The 18,920-nt window shown below is 39.9% G+C and overlaps 2 protein-coding genes across 5 annotated transcripts in view; one reads left to right on the top strand and one right to left on the bottom strand.

Moving 5' to 3' along the window:
• Window positions 1–3,606, bottom strand: part of POLR3G (RNA polymerase III subunit G) — a 43,571-nt gene extending 39,965 nt beyond the window's left edge. For 2 of the 4 annotated variants that reach the window (XM_059063476.2, XM_067031319.1), the window contains exon 1: window positions 3,451–3,581. The gene's annotated coding sequence lies outside the window, so the exon portion shown is untranslated. Of the gene's footprint in view, window positions 1–3,407 lie in introns of all 4 variants that reach the window. The other 2 variants (XM_059063474.2, XM_067031318.1) reach the window with 2 other exon arrangements.
• Window positions 3,607–3,681: 75 nt separating this feature from the next.
• Window positions 3,682–17,520, top strand: MBLAC2 (metallo-beta-lactamase domain containing 2). The gene is made up of 2 exons (XM_059063472.2): window positions 3,682–4,624; window positions 15,708–17,520. Exons 1-2 carry the CDS (start codon window positions 4,171–4,173, stop codon window positions 16,091–16,093), a joined length of 840 nt encoding a protein of 279 aa, XP_058919455.1. The 5' UTR covers window positions 3,682–4,170; the 3' UTR covers window positions 16,094–17,520.
• The last annotated feature ends 1,400 nt before the right edge of the window (window positions 17,521–18,920 follow it).

Genomic DNA, 18,920 nt, shown 5'->3' with positions numbered 1-18,920 from the left:
CTCATGGAAAGATCCTCTTGCTAAAATAAATGGATTTTTAAAAACTGAGGTGATACATACAATGCAGCAGCATTCTTCAATTCTGGAAGAAACATAGACAATGCCCCTTTTGGGAAATGGACCTGTTCCAAAGAGAAGGAGTTTCACTTCCATTTTTTTTTGTTTATTTCTTCAACTAAATTAACAGTAGAGATTTTATATCCCCCACTGTTTAGCAGAATACTCTCTATACAACAGGTCCGTAATCAATGTTATGCTTTCCTTATTTATTTACTTACTTACTATGATTTGATGAGCAAATTTACCCACAGAAATACAATTCAGCCAGCCTACTATTAAGGTTTGTTTGTTTGTTTGTTTTTTAAACTTCTAGAACAAGTTTGCGACCTGGCTGTACACTGGAATCATCAGGAGAGTTAAAAAAAAAAAAAAAACCCTCAAGCATCACCCCAGAACAATAAAATCAGAATCTCTGGAGGTAGGATTTAGGCACTAGGACTTTTTAAAGCATTCCAGGAGATTCCAATATGTAACCTACATTAAGAACCACTGCTCCAGATTGAACTTCCCATTATATAGAAGAAGAAAGCAAGGCTCTAAGAGGTTAGCTGAGTGCCTAAAGACTGAGTTAATTCCTAACAAAGACAAGACTGGGTTAAAGCTTCATAATACCTTACCATTGTCCTTGCATTTATATTATGCTGCCTGCAGCACACTTCTGGGTTAGTTGAAGACTTTTAAATCCCGGCAATGTCTTTAATCTTTACAATGAAGTGAAATAGTAATGGCAAAATAGATTGGATTTAGAAATGTAAAATCAGATGCACCACCCTTCCATTTTGGGATGCCTCCTGAAAATTCCTATTCAGAATTGTTCTGAGAGGGTTTGAAGAGTGTAATTCAAGTACCCAAGAGCTGAAATGCAAAAGCCTATTCTAATTAACAGTGGAAACAACTTTGTGGCAGAGATTTAGCTCATCTCTGAAATTCCTCCTCGCTCTAACGTTTTATGAGTAATAATTGTGGCTTAACCGTAGTCCTCCACATCTCACACAGTCTCTTGCACATATTACCTTGGTCAGTAAACATACAAACAGATATAAGCGGGCATGGAAGCTAGGAGAGGCACTGAAAGCCAGGTCACAGTTTCTTTCCTGATGAATAACACCTAAATTGCCCTAATTAGAAACTAACAGTCATGCTGACCTTGTCTCCACCTCCCCTGATCTCCTCATCTAATAGTAGAAGACTATCAGCTCTGTGTCCCTTCTTACATGTTTGTCTTTCTTCACTTCTGCTTTAGTTCAGGCCTTTACCATCTCTTGCCTAGACCTCCAATACAGAACAAGTAAACTTCTCATGGCCAGACTCCCCCTTTCAATCCACTCTCCAGTCATCTTTCTAGAACACAAAACTTGATGTATCACTCTCCTTGACTAACAGAGCTTTGGAGACTAACTTTCCGCCTCTTGCACCCTGCACCTCCCCTCCCCACCCCACCCCGCCCTCAGCTCTAACCGCTCCCAACTCTGCTACACCAGCTGCTGCATGTCACGTTCCTTCTGCCTGGAAGGCCACATCCACGTGTAAACAAGCCCCTATCATCATTTAAGATACTATGCAAATGCCACTTCTGACCATTTCCTCCATCCTAAGTGGAGGTAGGCCTATCTCTTTTCTGTTTCCCAAGTACTACACTGCTTTTATTACCCTTTTAAAAATCATGTTGTAATTGCCAGTTCTTGTCTGTCTCCCCAGTAATTTCTTCAATTATCCATCCTTCTAGTATTTGTCAAGCACCCTCTGTATCAAACCATCTTCTACGTAATGAGAATATGATAGCGAACAAAACAAAATCCCTGGTTTCGTAGTGCTCATAGTCTACTATGGGAAATGGAAAAAAATATACTTTATAGAGCGCCAGGTAGTAATTAGTGCAAGAAAAAAAAAGGCAGGAAACATGGGTGCTATTATGGAAAGAATGGTTGAGTAAATCCTCCTGTATTTTGTAATATTTGAGAACAAACCTGACAAAGAGAAGGAAGAAGCCAGGCTGAAAACTAAGGAAGGATGTATAGGGGAAAGTGTAATACAGCAGAAGATTCTGTAACTGTGAAGGCCTCTTCATTTGAAGACTTATTCACCTTGTCCTGCCCCATTACCAACCAGAGCCTGGCAAAAGTCCAATAAAAATTGGGAGAATTACTGCTGAGCTCATGGCTTAGTAAGGATATTACTCCAATTCACCTCCCTTTGCCTAGAGGAAAAATAAAACTGCAGAGTTCTGTACTTCCCTACTGAGAACATCCTAACAGTGGTCTTTTAAGGCCATTTCAAATGCCACTCAACAATCCCTTCCATGCATATTCTCATAGCACCTAGTTTTTACTTCCTCTGGGGTACATATCTCATTTGCTTTACACTGCAAACATTTGTGTACAGTTATTATCTTCCTTCAAATTCTTGAGAACCCAGATCATGACTTTTTAAAAAAAATACAGTTCTGTTTTTTGCACATCTTTTAGCTTGGGACTTGCACATAAGAATAACCCTGAACAGAGTGGATAAATTCTAACTAGGTTAGGCAAATATTCAGAAAGGGTACATCCTCATCAAAGACTTAAGGATTGTAGAGGAGAATACACCTCTCCCTCTAAGAAGGATTAGTAGCAGCTGCCACAATAAGTGTTTTCCTAATTATCTTTTATAATGCTGTCTCATGGCAAAAATTATAATTTTTCCTGGCTGAGCAAAGAGGTTAGTCAAGTTCTCAAGCCTAAATGGATGCTTCCACAGCGGAGAGATGGGGGATGAGGACAGGAACCCGGTGTTAATAGTGGGGGTGATTTCTGTGGCTGTTGGGGCCACGCCCAGGCATTATCCACTTTTCCCGTCCTCTCAAGGTGCGGCTGCCTCCACCTTTCCTTAGTTGAGCCTTTCTCCCAACTTTCTTTGCTCTCTTCCAAGAGTGGACAAACAATGCAAAACAAAGGAGCGTAGGGGAACGAATATATAATTTAATTTTTTAGAAGAGAAGAAAAATCTTATCAACACCATCTCTCCCCCATGATACAGGGTAAAGTGCTAACAGTTAAGCAAACATACTGAATAGTCTGTCCTTAGCTGCAAGTCTGCGGCAATGACTCGTGTTTGAACCAATCATACCATCGGAATTGGAAATCTACCATCAGTAACAGTATAAATTCCATTCTCACTGCAAACAGTCCTAGGAAGTGGAGACTAGGTAAAAATTGGAAACGACAATTTTAAACGACTGTGAAGGGATTAGGAGAAGGGGAAGTAAAGCAAGCTATCTCCCAATGCCCCTTAATACAGAGGCGCTTTAATGAATCTCCACTCCTGACTTCCCCCACCGTCTCCACGTGCCCCTTTAACTCCCCACTTACCCTCTCCAACTCCTCCCAAGCCCTCAATTGCCTCCTCTGTTACCTGCTCACTAAGTCTCGAGGCTTGGAAAACTGTGCAACCGAAGTGCCGGCCGGCAAGGAAGGGGTGCGGACAGAACGTCCCGACGCTCTGGTGCTGGTTCCACCTCTGGAGAAGCGCGCTCCGCCCTCCACGCGGCCTCAGAGCCGCGTTCAAACCCAACCAATTAGCCCCACCCACTCCCTAGCGAGGCCCCGCCCCCTGGCAAAGAGCTTTTTAGCCCTTGGCGGGCGCCGTAGTCGTCCAACCCCCTTGGCCTGACTCTGCGCCAGCTGGAAGTGCGCATCGTAGCGCGCGGTGGGTGGGCTGCCCTGCTCCCTCCCACGCTTAGCTCTCGGCCTCTGCCGTCAGACCCCCAGAGGTGGGAAGAGTTATCACTTTCTGGTTCTCTCGTCTACTGCATTGGCCCCTGAGTTAACGCTCCCTTTTGCTACGGCCAGTGAGGCTGCGATTGTTCCAGCGGCCCGGTGCGAGGAAAGCAGCTCCTGCTCTCTGCGGACCTGGCAGGAGGGTGCGGGCGGACGCTCCAGGCAGAGCCTCCGCGCGTCTTTCCTACTCCTGGTTCTCCCACCAACCCCATCCGCATCCCCCGCCCCCTCCTTGCTCTGCGCTTTCTCCCTGGCTGCGGGCAGACCGCTCCAGACAGCTGCAGCGCCCGAGTCTGAACAGCCTGCGGGAGACACACGCCCACACCCTCTCCGCCTGGCCGCATCCTTGCCCAGCATGTCTGCGCTCGAGTGGTACGCCCACAAGTCCCTGGGCGACGGCGTCTTCTGGATTCAGGAACGCTTCTATGAGTCTGGCAACCGCGCCAACATCTGGCTGGTGCGCGGCTCCGAGCAGGACGTGGTGATCGACACAGGCCTGGGGCTGCGCAGCCTCCCGGAGTACCTGTACTCCTCCGGCCTCTTGCAGGACCGCAGGGCCAAAGAGGATGCAGCGTGCCGGCCACTGCTGGCTGTGGCCACCCACGTGCACTTCGACCACTCCGGCGGCCTCTACCAGTTCGACCGGGTGGCGGTGCACCACGCCGAGGCCGAGGCGTTGGCTCGCGGGGACAACTTTGAGACCGTGACCTGGCTCTCCGATAGTGAGGTGGTGCGGGCGCCGAGCCCGGGCTGGAGGGCCAGGCAGTTCCGAGTGCAAGCGGTGCAGCCCACCCTCATCCTGCAGGATGGTAATGGTCCCTCACGGGCGCGGGTTCTCTCATTAAGGGAAGGGACTGGGGAGAAACTGTCCGAGGGATGCTTGTTGCAGACCTGCTTGGCTGTAAGGTGTCACATCGCAGAAACACTACTTCTGTTTCTCCCTTACCTGAGTCAAAAGCCCACTCGACCATAGAGTCTTTGGAAGGCCATTGCAACCTTCCCTACCAGAGACAAGCTCCGGCACCTTGTAGTAATGCTGAGTACTCTCGACTGAAAGCCGGCCCCACCCCCTAGTCAATTTCCTGTGTAAGGTACGGTATGTAGTAACGCTATAGAGACTTCTGACTAGGATTCCCATTCTTTTCCCGAACACAAGTCTGACATTTCCAGGCACTTTTCTAGCGAAAAGACTCTTAAGGAATGATGCCTTATGGAGAGTGCATGTCATGTTCTATGCTTTTGAGAACTGCTGACTTCATCTGCCGGGTGTGAACAACTCCCACCTGTAGGCTTAGAAAGCCGTTAGAGAGCAGTGGTTCAAATCTGCTCATGCATCTTTATCTTTCAGATAGGTTTCTGTTCTTGATGTTGCCTCACGAAAGCAAAAGCTTGACTGTGAACGTAAGTAGAATATGTCTGAGTCTTATGTTATGACAGCTCTCTGTTCTGGTTGAAAGCAAGGCCTGAGAAAGATTAATAAGGAGGCTATTTCCCGTAATGGTGAAGTATGTGGATTAATGCTTAGATAACCTTGGGCCTCTTTGGCTGTGTGAAAAACAGGATGGGGTTCAGAAAGAAACTAATGGAATAAAATAGTGTAGGGTTCCAGCCCTTCCAACCTCACACAGTCACTTAAATAATTGAGCCAGTTGGTCACAGCAGTGATATTTGTATATTAATTTCTTTTTTCTTTTTAGAGTGCTTCTGTTGATTTTATCCTCACAACACATTTGAAGTGAGGCTACTGACCCCCCAATTAAATGGCTTGTCTAGAGTCCACAGAGCAAGATACAGACGAAAGCTAGGATTGCAACCCAGGCACAATAGATCAAAGCATGCAGATCATACATAAATCCTAGCCCATAAATATATTATGGTAATTCTGAGTAGGAGGTGAAACCCTCTTTCCTTTCTATCTTGAAACTATTTTATTTGCCAAATTAATTTATTAAACCGTTCCTCTAAGAGGCAGAAAAATCCAGTTGCTGCAGTACAATGTCTCACTTTTATGACCAACCAGTATGACAAATTATGAAGTACTTTACAAAAATGAGTTTATCTTACAGATGAGATCTTGATCACTTGAGGCATAAGAAATAGAAAGCAAGATTCTATACCTCACACCCCACTTAAACAGTCTTTTCATTAAAATTTTAAATCTAAAGATTAAAAAAACAATGGTTTAGATGGGAGTCTTACATTACCTGACAATTTGAGATGAAAGAAAACTAAATTTACTTTAAAGGTACTTTTAATTACTGTATTTCTTCATGGAATTGATACTGTTAGAGGTAGGATATCCATGCAGTTGATGGGTATGCAGACTAAATTAACACCCAGCCCCCCACCAAAAAAGTTTACATTAGTATTTAAAATATATTTAAGTTGTCTAAATGAATAAATGACTTTTGATTTATTTACTTTTGCTTCTGTGCCAGAAATAGGAAATCAATGATGAAAGAATGATAGGAATTATTGTTTTATAGATGAAAAATTCACACAGGCTTGAATATCATACCTGAAGTCACACAGTTAGGAAAAGAGCTCGGACTGGAAACCAGCTTTCCTAAATCCCAGTTGATGCTGGAATTACAGAATTTTGGAGTTGCAAGGGACCTGCAAGCTACCTGTGTGGTGCTTTAAGCCTTTGAAAGTGTGAAATGAAAGGTTAATATTTGCTAAAAACTTTGAAGGTGGTAATACTGTGTTAAATTAAAAATTGTTTTTCATTAGGAGCTGGATGTCTCACCCTCTCAAGTAGTATCTAATATCCTCTTTTCTCAGGAATATTAATTTCCTGTCTCTTCTGAATGGTGTGGCCTGCTAACTTGATATTATCATAATCCAGGTGCATGGACGGAGATAGAAAATATTTATATTAAAAACTCATACACAGTTACGTACACATGAACCGTACATACCTAACAGCATGAAGTCTTCATTGTTTTGGTTAGAAAATAAGGAGGCTGAATTAATTAGCTTATTACATTTCATTTAGTGTATTGATGACCACGTGTCATGGAGAAGCATAAATCTGTGCAGTGTATCGCTAACCCAAAAGCTGACTTGTGTATGAGGGACAAGGAAGACAAGGAGAGATCATCATCCAGTGCATCATCTTTGATGGAAAAACAACTCTCCCTAGTAATAGTGAAATCATATCTTCCTATAAGAAGATAGCAATAAACCCTAAACTGATACAGCACATTCTTCTTGAATGGACACACATCATTCTGCCTGTTTTTCACAAGAGGCAGGCATTTTGGCCCCTATTGTACATGTTTAAACAATTTTCCTAGAGTCATCAAGATATTAGAACAGTTGTTTCAGGTGAACTTAAAAATCATTTGGGGAGGTTAAAAACAAAAAATAGATTCCAGAAAGGTAGCAGATTGAACGAACACATCTAATTTGACTCCCTCTCAAAATGCCACTAAGATTACAGCAAATGCACCATGGTTTGTCTATTTGTTTTATGTATAAATCCACATTGACTGAGGTTCTGTTTCGAATGCTGGAGAGTAAATGTGATGACTGAGTTAGCAGTTTTATCCTATGCCAGCAATAGAAAATTGAGAGCCAATCCAGTTTGCACTGCAGGAGACTTAAAAGGCTCAGGAATTAGCAGTAGCTGGTACCTTAGTGGGGGCAAAGGGAAGAAAACTAAAATAAGTAGAATTGGTTGAAAGCCATTTAAGAAGCTGTTAAAACTCTGAACTCTTCTCCCTAAGTGAATGCTCCTCTCCCCAGAGTTAGTTTGTTCTCTGGGGAGAATAAAGTAAAGGGGTTTCTTTTCTGGCTGCACCATGCAGCATATGAGATCTTAGTTCCCCCACCAGGGATCGAACCCATCCTGCAGTGGAAGCAAGGAGTCTTAGCCACTGGACCACCAGGGAAGTCGCAAGCAAAGGGGTTTCTTGACTGAGGGATGCCAAGTACTAATGAGCTCAGGAGTTCAGATGGAAAATAGGAGGGATAAATGTATGTGTATGTATATATACAAATAAAGAATAGATAGATAGATAGGTAATATATATATGTTCTTTATTAGTTTCCCAGAATGAGAGCCAGGCCTTTACCGCTTCCCCACCCAAGTAGGAAACTAGAAGAAGCTTACCTGGAAAATCTGCCCAGCCCTAGAGGAAAGACTAAGATGCTGATTCCTAAGTAATCCTTGGCTTGAACTTTCTACAGTGAAGCCTAGGTCACCAGGCCCCATGCATGTGCTTCAAACAACTTTTTCATTATCCCCCCCACTCTTAAACAGACAACCAAACATTATAAAAAATCTGAGAAAATCCTCTCACATGAAATCAAATACTAAAACAGCGTAAAGCAACTTGAGAGGAGAGGGCAATCATTAATATCATCAGGGGATAACAGAATCTATTGCATTCAAGATATCAGAGAGACAACAGGATGCCTTAAAAATAAGCAGCAGACAGAACAATAGTCACACTCATAAAAGAACTCTTGGAATTTAAAATGTCAGAAATTATTTAGTAGAATATCTTGAAGATAAAGTTGAAAAACATACAAAAGGAACAAATAGGCAAAATGAAAAGTAGGAGAGAACCAGTAAAGGAACAGTGTGAAAAATTTGACATTGGAATAATAGGAGCACAGATAGAGCAAATAGAGAAAGTAGAGGAAAAGAAACATAGTAGAGAAAATTCAAGAAAATATCTCATGATTAAGGGATGTAAATTTACAGGATGAAAGAGCCCACGGAGTTCCCTGCATAATGGATGAAAACACATCCAACCCAAGGCACTTTATTATAAAATTTTAGAACACTGGGATCAAAGAAGAGTCTACTGGCTTCCAAATTTAAAAAAAAAAGGTCTTCTAGATCATAATGGCTTTGGAGCTAGAAAAGAAGAGCTGTGCTTTATCTGACTAAAACTGATTTCCAACTTAGAATTCTAACACCCATTCCACTATCAATCAAGTTCTCAAAAAATCCCACATGCTATTACTTAGGAAGATACTAAGATATACCTTTATCCTTACTCCCTTCAAAATAAGGGAGTAAACCCAGAGGAAGATATGGAGTAAAGGAAACAGGAGGTCTAATGCAAGAGAAAGTTGAAAGGAAGCATCAGGATGATGGCAAAGGATGACACTGACAACGATAGAACCTCAGTCACAGAGTGTTCCAGATCTAAGCAGTTGAATCATTACTCTTTTGAGGGGTGAAAGGATGAGAAATGTATATATGTGTGCTGATGGTAGGTGGACAGAGGAGTAAAAAGAGCTACTAAAATCCTTATATTTCATAATGGCAGTCAATGGACAACATCTAAAATTTAAAAACCAAGAAATGGTAATACGTGAATGAAATCAGTAGAGTATATCTAATTGGGAAAACAAGAAATGGAGTATAAGTATTATTTACATAACTATATCCAGTAGAGGCAACTACCAGAAGAAGTTGCTAAAATTGTTAAAAGTTGTTGCCTCTTGGGAGCAGAATTGGCGATAGAGCCAGGATGGGGCAAAGAATATTTTAAGCCCTTCTGAAGTATTTTATTTGAAATATGTACATCTAGTTTGTTGATTTAAAACAAAATAAAAATTAAAAATTGGGGATGCCAAGATGGGAAGGGGTGTTTGAGAAGCCAAGAGAAGTATAGTATGGTTGGAATCTGGTGACAATCGGGTTAGCCTGAGGGCTTGGAAGGATAGTGTGTGTATATATATTTTTTATATATATTTATATATGATATACATACGATACATTTCATAGGCAGCTTTGGTTCTTATAAGAGAGGTCTTGATGAAATTGTATGTGAGCATTATAAGCATAAGGGAGGCATTTATAAAGCCATAGGGTAATGGCAGATCTAGTAATATTCAGTCACTATGGCCTTATCAATTGCTTATAGTTGGTATCCATTTTGATAGGTGGGTGCTTATGTCTTATCTGTTGCTAAGTATTTTGAGTATCTCCTTGCCTTGAATATCAAAAACCCATAAGACTCTACCCCTCCATCGGTAATTCTCTAGAGCTCCTTCCCTCATTCCTTTCCTTTCTGTACTTTTATTAAACAATCTGTCTCCAACAGCTCTGTTATTAAATCAACTTAGCTATAATTTCCTTTACCTTACTTGCCAATCATACAGGAAATGGCAGTGGTTTGTGACCCCCAGGAGCACATTAAATCTGGAACAATTATCCTGTGAAGGAGTCTAGCCCCTTATGACTAGAATGTGGGGAACTTTGGAAGTACCTGATTCCATTTTAATGTAACTTTGGGATTCAAGGCAAGACCAGAACAACCCCTACTCCCGTCCCGGGCCCCACTGATCCATTTTGTGTCACTATAGTTTTGTTTTTCTGAAAATTTTCTACAAATGTAATCACATAATATATTTTGTGTCTTCTTTCATTTGGCATACTATTTTGGAGATTCATCCATGTTGTTTTATCTATTAATAATTCCTTTCTATTGCTGAGAAATCACTCATTTATGGATATAACACATTTTATATATTCACCTGTTGAAGGAAATGTGAACTTTCTAGTTTGACATTGTTATGAATAATGCAGCATGAAAATTTGCATATAAGCCTTTATGTGGATGCATGCTTTCATTTCCTTGGTAGATAGCTAGAAATGGAATTCCTGGGTTGTATGGTGAATGTATGTTAAATGTTTAAGAAGGTGCCAAACTGTTTTCCAAAGTGCTATACCATTTTACATTCCCAAGTGCAGTGTGTAAGAGATCCAGTTTCTCCACATATCTGTCAATGCTTGATTCTGTCACTCCTTTTTTTTTTTTTTTGCGGTATGCGGGCCTCTCACTGCTGTGGCCTCTCCCGTTGCGGAGCACAGGCTCCGGACGCGCAGGCTCAGCGGCCATGGCTCACGGGCCCAGCCTCTCCGCGGCATGTGGAATCCTCCCGGACCGGGGCACGAACCCGCGTCCCTTGCATCGGCAGGCAGACTCTCGACCACTGCGCCACCAGGGAAGCCCTGTCAGTCCTTTTGATTTTAGCCATTCTAGTGGGTATGTAGTGGTATTTCATTGAGGTTTAATTTGCATTTCCCTAATGACATTGAGCATCTTTTCAGGTACTTATTTGCTATTCAAATATCTTCTTTGTTTAAGGGTCTATCAAAATCTTTTCTCTTTTTTAAAAATTGAAAAATTGTTTTCTTATTGAGTTGTAAGTGTTCTCATATATTCTGAATTCAAGTCCTTTATCAGATATACATTTTGCAAGTATTTTCTCCCAGTGTGTGGCCTGCCTTTTCATTTTCTTAATGGTATCTTTTTAAGCAAGAACGTTTATAACTTGGATGAAGTCCAGTTAGTCATTTTTCCTTATGTTTTATGCTTTTTGTGTCATATCTAAGAGCTCTATGACTAGCCCAAGGTCACAAAGATTTTCTTCTGTTTTTTTTTTTGTTTGTTTGTTTTTTTGCTGGAAGCTCTCACATTTAGGATTATGATCCATTTTGAGTTAATTTTTGTTAATATTGTGAAGTAAGGGTTGAGAGGTGCTTATTGTTTATTTGCATATATATATATCCAAAGTATTCCACTCTAATTTGTTGAGGAGACTGTCCTTTTACCCAGTGAATTATCTTAGTTGATACTTTTGTCAAAAATCCACTGACCATATATGTGAGTGTTTTCTTCTGGACTCTAGTCTCTTTCAATGATTATGTCTATCATTTAGCCAGCACCACACTCTCCTAATTATTGCAACTTTGTTATAACTCTTGAAATTAGATTAAGTCCTCCAACTTTATACCTCTATTTCAAAATTGTTTTGGCTCTTCTAGGTCATTTGCATTTCCATATAAATTTCAGAGCCAGATTTTCAATTTCTGTAAAAAAGCATGTCAAGGTTTTGATTGAGATTCTTGAATCTATAGATCTACACTGACCATTAAAGTAGTCACTAGCCACATGTAGCTATCTAATACAAATTTAAATTAATTAAGATCGATTAAAATTAAAAATTTAGTTCCGTGTTGCACTAGCTTTATTTCAAGTACCATTAGCCACACGTTGCTGGTGGCTACCATATTGGACAGTGTTGATACAGAACATTTCCATTATCTTAGAAAGTACTATTAGACAGTGCAGTTATAGGAAAAACTGGATATAATTACTGTCCTAACAGCTTTGAGTCTTCCAATCAACGGATATGGCATGTTTTCCCTTTTGCTTAGATCCTCTTTAATTTCTCTTGAAAGTGTTTCTGTAGTTTTCAGTGTACAAATATAACAAAATACCTTTTTCATGTGCAACTGAAAAGAATGTGTACTTCACTGTTTTGGTGTAAACTATTTTATATATGTCAGTTCGGTCAAGCTGGTTGATAGTGTTGTTCAGGTCTTCTGTATCCTTACTGATTTTCAATCTACTTGTATTATGAATTATTCAGAGAGGACTATTCAAATCTCTAAGCATGGTTGTTAAACTGTTTATTCTTATTTTAATTATGTCAGTTTTTATTTGAAGAATTTTTAGTCTCTATTTTAGGTACATATGCATTTAGAATTTTTTTTCATGTATTGACCTAATGTATAGCCTCATAAAATGTACCTCTTTCCTCTAGTAATATTCTTATATAAAAATCCATTTTGTCTGACAGTATTGCCACCACTCTAGTTCTCTTATTGTTAATATATATTTTTAAAATTTATTTAACTTATTTATTTTTGGCTGTGCTGGGTCTTCATTGCTGCACGCGGGTTTTCTCTAGTTGTGGCTAGCAGGGGCTACTCTTAGTTGCGGTGCACTTCATTGTGGTGTCTTCTCTTGTTGCAGAGCACGGGCTCTAGGTACGCGGGCTTCAGTAGTTGTGGTGTGTGGGCTCAGTAGTTGTGGCACACGGGCTTAGTTGCTCCATGGCATGTGGGATCTTTCCGGACCAGGGCTCAAACCCGTGTTATGGCGAGCTGCGTCTGACCAGCAGAATAACAGTCGCCACACGCTAGATTCTTCTCGTATCACACTTTATTGGAGTACAGCTTGGTTAGAGAAAGATGGAAGGAAGACGCCGCAGCCTTAACGGCAGCTGCCTATATAAGATTCGGGATACTGTGCAAGTCTCTGATTGGTTCATATCGAAGGCATAATTACACGTCGCCTTCGGACTGGTTACTGCTCTAAAACCTTGTTAGCATATCTCAACGCATGCGCACTGGCTACAGGATGGATGACTCAGCTTTTTCTACCCTGCTTTGCGGCAACGCTTTGCCGCGCCCCACATCTCCCCTTTATTTATTTACTATAGCACAGTGAAGTTTTGCCGGTACACATGCTCACACCATGGTGTGCTCACGGTTCAACGGCAGTTTTCCACTGGCACATCCATGACACCCTCCTGCGTGCAATGCCATCATAGGGCGGCAGGGTGCAAGGGCTGTCGATGGCACATCTACGACACCCTCCTGCGTGCAATGCCATCATAGGGCGGCAGGGTGCAAGGGCTGTCGAGACCTAAAACAGAGCTCCCTATGGAGGTGCAATGGCAGCAAGGCCTCTCCGTGCAAGGGCAGTCATCTGGGATTATTCAGGGCAGAGAGCCAGGCTGCAGGGGAATCACCTTCACCGATAGCCAAAAGCGCCTGAGTGAGCAGAACCTTATCTCGACGCGCTCGGACACGAATTCGACAGACCAACCAGAGACATAGCACAATCCCAAACAGGCAGCAGGCTGCAAACGTAGCTACCCCCACCCACTCTTTGAAAAAGGAGAAAGCAGAGGAGAGCCAAGAGGTAAAGTCCCCGAAAGTAACTGGCTCCAGTTTGGTAGCATTAAGCCGCAATATTTGAATCTTCCGTTTCAGTATCATCCGTTCCGCCTCTCGGGACCAATTTCCCGCTAGGAATCTTCCGATCACTCTGCTTTTATTGAGTGCATGATCATCCATTGTTGCATCATCCGTGCGACACTCGGCATCCCTTTCGAGTTTCTCTTCCACGCTCCGTGTCAATCTTGACGGCACCCAAATTGGGTCCTGATCCTGACTGGACTACTCACCGACGGTTCACTCCGACGGTTCACTCCGTGTGTCGAGTTCTGAATCGGTCCTCCATGCGAGGTGCAACGATTCCCGGGTTTCGGCACCACTTATGGCGAGCTGCGTCTGACCAGCAGAATAACAGTCGCCACACGCTAGATTCTTCTCGTATCACACTTTATTGGAGTACAGCTTGGTTAGAGAAAGATGGAAGGAAGACGCCGCAGCCTTAACGGCAGCTGCCTATATAAGATTCGGGATACTGTGCAAGTCTCTGATTGGTTCATATCGAAGGCATAATTACACGTCGCCTTCGGACTGGTTACTGCTCTAAAACCTTGTTAGCATATCTCAACGCATGCGCACTGGCTACAGGATGGATGACTCAGCTTTTTCTACCCTGCTTTGCGGCAACGCTTTGCCGCGCCCCACACCGTGTCTCCTGCATTAAGTTAAGGCAGATTCTTAACCACTGCACCACCAGAGAAGCCCTTATGGTTAATATTTATATGGTATAATTTTTCAAACTATTTTTGTCTTTGATTTTATAGTTCCTTTCTTGTAGACTGCATACATATCTCACTTTTTAATCTAGTCTGACAATCTCTGCCTTTGATTAAAGTGTTTATCCCTTTCATATTTAATATAATTATTGATATGGTTATATTTAGGTCTGCCACTTTGTTATCTGTTTTCTATGTCTCATTTCTTGTTTATGTCTGTTTTTCCTTTATTTTCTTCTTTTATGTTTAACAATTCCTGATTATTACACCATTTTAATTTCACTATTAATTTTAGCTATATTTCTTTGATTTTTTTCTGTATATGTGTATGTTTGCACTAGAGATAGCAATATGAATATTTTAACTTGTTATGATTTACCTAAGTTAGTACTGATTTAAATCCAGTAAAAGAGCAATTTGTATTCATATAGCTCAGTTTCCTCCCCACTGTCAAATAACTGGGAAGAGTGTGAGATTTTACCATACTTGCAGGTTAGTAAGTTAGCCTGCCACAGTTTCATGGATTCTGACAGAAGACATGAGGTTCCTGGGTCAGAGACTAAGAACAGTTTATTACAGAAATACCAGTAGCCAGAGCATCATCATTTGTACCGATTCCTCAGGTCTTAATTTCCATAGAGTGACAAAACATACGGCAAAAATATAATACTGTTCACTAGAGCACCATTCATGAATTGTGTCACCAGATACTAGTACAATGGATATTCTGAAAAATGAGGGTTTTGGTCAAATACAATTGAGAAACTATACAGCCATGTCTCCCTTGTGTATATCCACAATGTACATTAGCATATTAAATGTACATTAGCATATCTTGCAGAAAAGAAAGCTGCTTAATTTTCTTTGAAGGAGGAGTTTTCAAAATTATTTGACCACAGAATCTTTTCTTCTTTTCTTTTATATATTATAACAACCAGCAGAAATTGTGTTTCACTGTTTACCTTGGCAAACACTGGTCTAGCAAACAACAGAAGTGAAATATAGGCAACTTATTTTATTTTATTTATTTATTTATTTATTTATTTTTTTTTGCGGTATGTGGGCCTCTCACTGTTGTGGCCTCTCCCGTTGCGGAGCACAGGCTCCGGACGCGCAGGCCTAGCGGCCATGGCTCACGGGCTTAGTTGCTCCGCGGCATGTGGGATCTTCCCGGACCAGGGCACGAACCCGTGTCTCCTGCATCGGCAGGCGGATTCTCAACCACTGCGCCACCAGGGAAGCCCTAGGCAACTTATTTTAAATCATCAATAAGAAGTTGGTATTTTTAAAATAAAAGTAAAATAAGTTCATCCTTCCCAACATCTTTGAAACCGTGTGTTCTTCTATTCTTTAAGTCAAATATATAACATGTTTATCTGTAAATTCTGTTTCCATTTTTAGGGGATGTGATCAACCTTGGTGACAGACAGCTCACTGTTATGCACATGCCTGGTCATTCTAGGGGCAGTATTTGCTTACATGACAAAGACCGCAAGATTCTCTTCAGTGGAGATGTCGTGTATGATGGATCACTGATTGACTGGCTCCCATACAGCAGGATAAGTGACTATGTTGGAACCTGTGAACGTCTGATAGAATTAGTGGACAGAGGTCTGGTAGAGAAGGTGCTTCCTGGGCACTTCAATACCTTTGGTGCTGAAAGGCTTTTTCGATTGGCTTCTAACTATATTTCAAATGCTGGGATATGTCACAAAGTTTCTACTTTTGCCATGCGATCTCTTGCAAGTTTAGCCCTACGTGTAACAAATTCTAGGACCTCGCCCTAGTATTTAATTCTATAAATTAATCCAATTAATTCTGTATTGTTTAAAATAGTGAGCATTTTAAGAAGTGCTTTTTTACTACTATTACATATTAGAGAAAAAAAGGTTGAAAATGAATAAGCCAAAAATGGAACTTCTGAGTTTAAATTTTTTTCGTTTTTCCAAATAAGAAACCACTTAAATAAGATTATAATTTTCCAAACCTTGTAATTTGCCATCATTCTGTAATATTTGTTCTAGAAATTATATAGAGGTATATGGGGAAGCAAGGAGGCATTTTGCAGTAAGAGAAAGAACTATCCTTGCATCTCATTTCTCTCATTTTATTTCCTAGATGACCTAGAAAAAAGAGCATAAAGAGTTTTATGTTTATACTCCAAACTTGATATTTTTAATATATTATTTGAAGATAAAGGTTTTTGGGTTTAAAGTACATTAGAACTCAAAACTTAAACTAACATTTAGAATGACAGCTAAAACAATCCATTGTTATGGTACAGAATTTTTATGCTTCATTTTATTTATTCTTAATGTAATTATAGTGTACATTATGTGTTATGTAATTTTACGTACAAAAAGTACAATGAATTTTGTTTTATTGCAAAGCTTTAAATATAAATTGCAGAGTGCTTCAGTAAAGAAAAACTACTATATATTGTTGTTTGTTATTATGTAAGTGTAATACTTTCAATTGTAAAAGTGAAATTCAAATGTCTGTAATCTAACTATAAATTGTCAGATTTCTCAAAAGGACACTGTCAGGCAAATTTGAAAATATACACATTAAGAGTAATTTTTAAATTATATCCTATTTTAATAATAACAGCTATAATAAACAGAATTTTTCTTTTTAAATAGCAGCTTTAGTATATGTGTCATATTTTATAGTACCAAACAACATCCTAATATAAACCATTCTTTTACTTAACATAACATACATATTTGCCACAGAAGGCTTTTCAAATTAATTGCAAAATGTGCATTAGATATTGACTTAGAGTGCATTGCCTTTTTTATCCTGATTCACAACACCTATTCCTGTTCAGTATTCTTTGTCTTGAATGAAAAGAAGTCTACATTTATAAAGATATAGGAAAGATTATCCCACTATTTAGTAAAATGTTTTAGTTTGGTACTCTTAATAATTTATTGAAAAGCCTTTTGGAATATTTCATGAGGGTTTTTTTTAAACAGTTTTTTTCACTGCCTTTTTATTATTGGCATAGCCAAAACCAAATTCAGATAGCTTTGGAAATCAGATTTTTTAGTATTAGGAAGGTCCAGCAATTTTGATTTCTGAAAAAATATGAAACTTTTCCTACCCTACACCCCACTCAGGTTCTTTAGCCTTTTATTCATTCAACACACACACACACACACACACACACACACACACACCCCACATGCATACACACAGTCACATACATACATGCATACATTGTGCTAAACATTGTGGAAGCTTAAAAAGTCAGAGACTATATCCTAGCTGGAAGTAGAAGACAAACAAAACTTGAAAAAGAGTATATGCAGGTTGAAGTTAATACAAATTACACATAAGTGTTAGGGACATAAATGGAGGGGTGTGAAGTTTGGTTAGGGAAAGGTTCCTGGAGGAGGAGTTTTTGAGTCAGATTTGGAAGGATGATTTGTTGGGTGGTGAGGGTAGAAAACAAGAATGGGGTTGTTTCTGCATCCTCAGTGCTAAGAATAGGGATGGAAGTATTGCTGTCTAGAGTAGGCTATTCCTTGTGTCAATTCAATTTTCTGGTGTCTTAGATCTTCTAAACACCAAGCATTTAGCATGAGAAAGATGGGTCTGTGATTGTGCATGTAAGAATCATCCTTAAGACAGACAAGCTGTACTGCCACATGCCACAGAATGAACCCTTACTTAAAATCAGCAAGGAAGCCATGGTTGTTGAAATGAAGAATATCATGGGAATTTCTCTATGACAGTCATTCAAGGCAGTAGGTCCATTTTAAATGATAGTGCAACATCAAGAACATAGATTTGGTTCAGGGCAACTACAAACTATATCACTTAATGAGCCTTAAATATAGCCATTATTTTTATATCAATAGCACAAGAGAAAACCAAAAGTCCTTAACCATTGACCATTTTATCATATTTTAGGACTTTCTTAAAAAATCAGGTTACAGTAGGCACTAAGTTTTATTGAAAAATATTTAAACCTGATGAAGGCTTTCCTTATTCCTTAAAAGTACAATTTTTTCAAAGCACATTGATTTTATTTTTAAATTTCCGAGTTTTTTCCCTAATTTTTCAAATTGTACCAAAACATAAGACTGTGATATTTTGCTATTGCTTCAATGTGGGTAAATTAGGGAAAGGATGTATCATTCATTTAGTGCCCATGCTATGCATTTTAAAATAGGCATTATTTAATTTAATCCTGGCCCCAATGCCAAGAAGTAATTGACCAGCCTTACACAACTTTGGACAAAGCTGGTAACTGAACACAGGTCTGTCTGCCTCCCAAGCTCAGCTCTTTCTCTTATACCTGCACAATAACATAAAACTGGCAAAGTGTATTTTTACTTTTCAAGATGCCACATGTGCCAAGAATAAATCAAGTGATGTTAAAGCATAATAGCATATTTTAAAGAAGCTTTAAAAATATATATTTTCACCCTGACAGTGACCCTTGTTCTAATTTATGGTTTGGGGAAATAATATTATGTAAGTATAATTCAAAGTTGTCAAAGCCTAAGACATTTAGAAATAATTTTTATTATTCATTTTGTTGATAACTTAATTTTTGGAAATTCAGTTTCCTTATTTGGTGTTTCCTTTTAACTGAGAAGTCTA

The sequence above is a fragment of the Kogia breviceps genome, chromosome 4 (genome assembly GCF_026419965.1).
Source record: "Kogia breviceps isolate mKogBre1 chromosome 4, mKogBre1 haplotype 1, whole genome shotgun sequence".
Lineage (NCBI taxonomy): Eukaryota > Metazoa > Chordata > Mammalia > Artiodactyla > Physeteridae > Kogia > Kogia breviceps.
The sequence above is the reverse complement of the archived record's forward strand: the minus strand, read 5'-3'. Positions and strand labels throughout refer to the sequence as shown.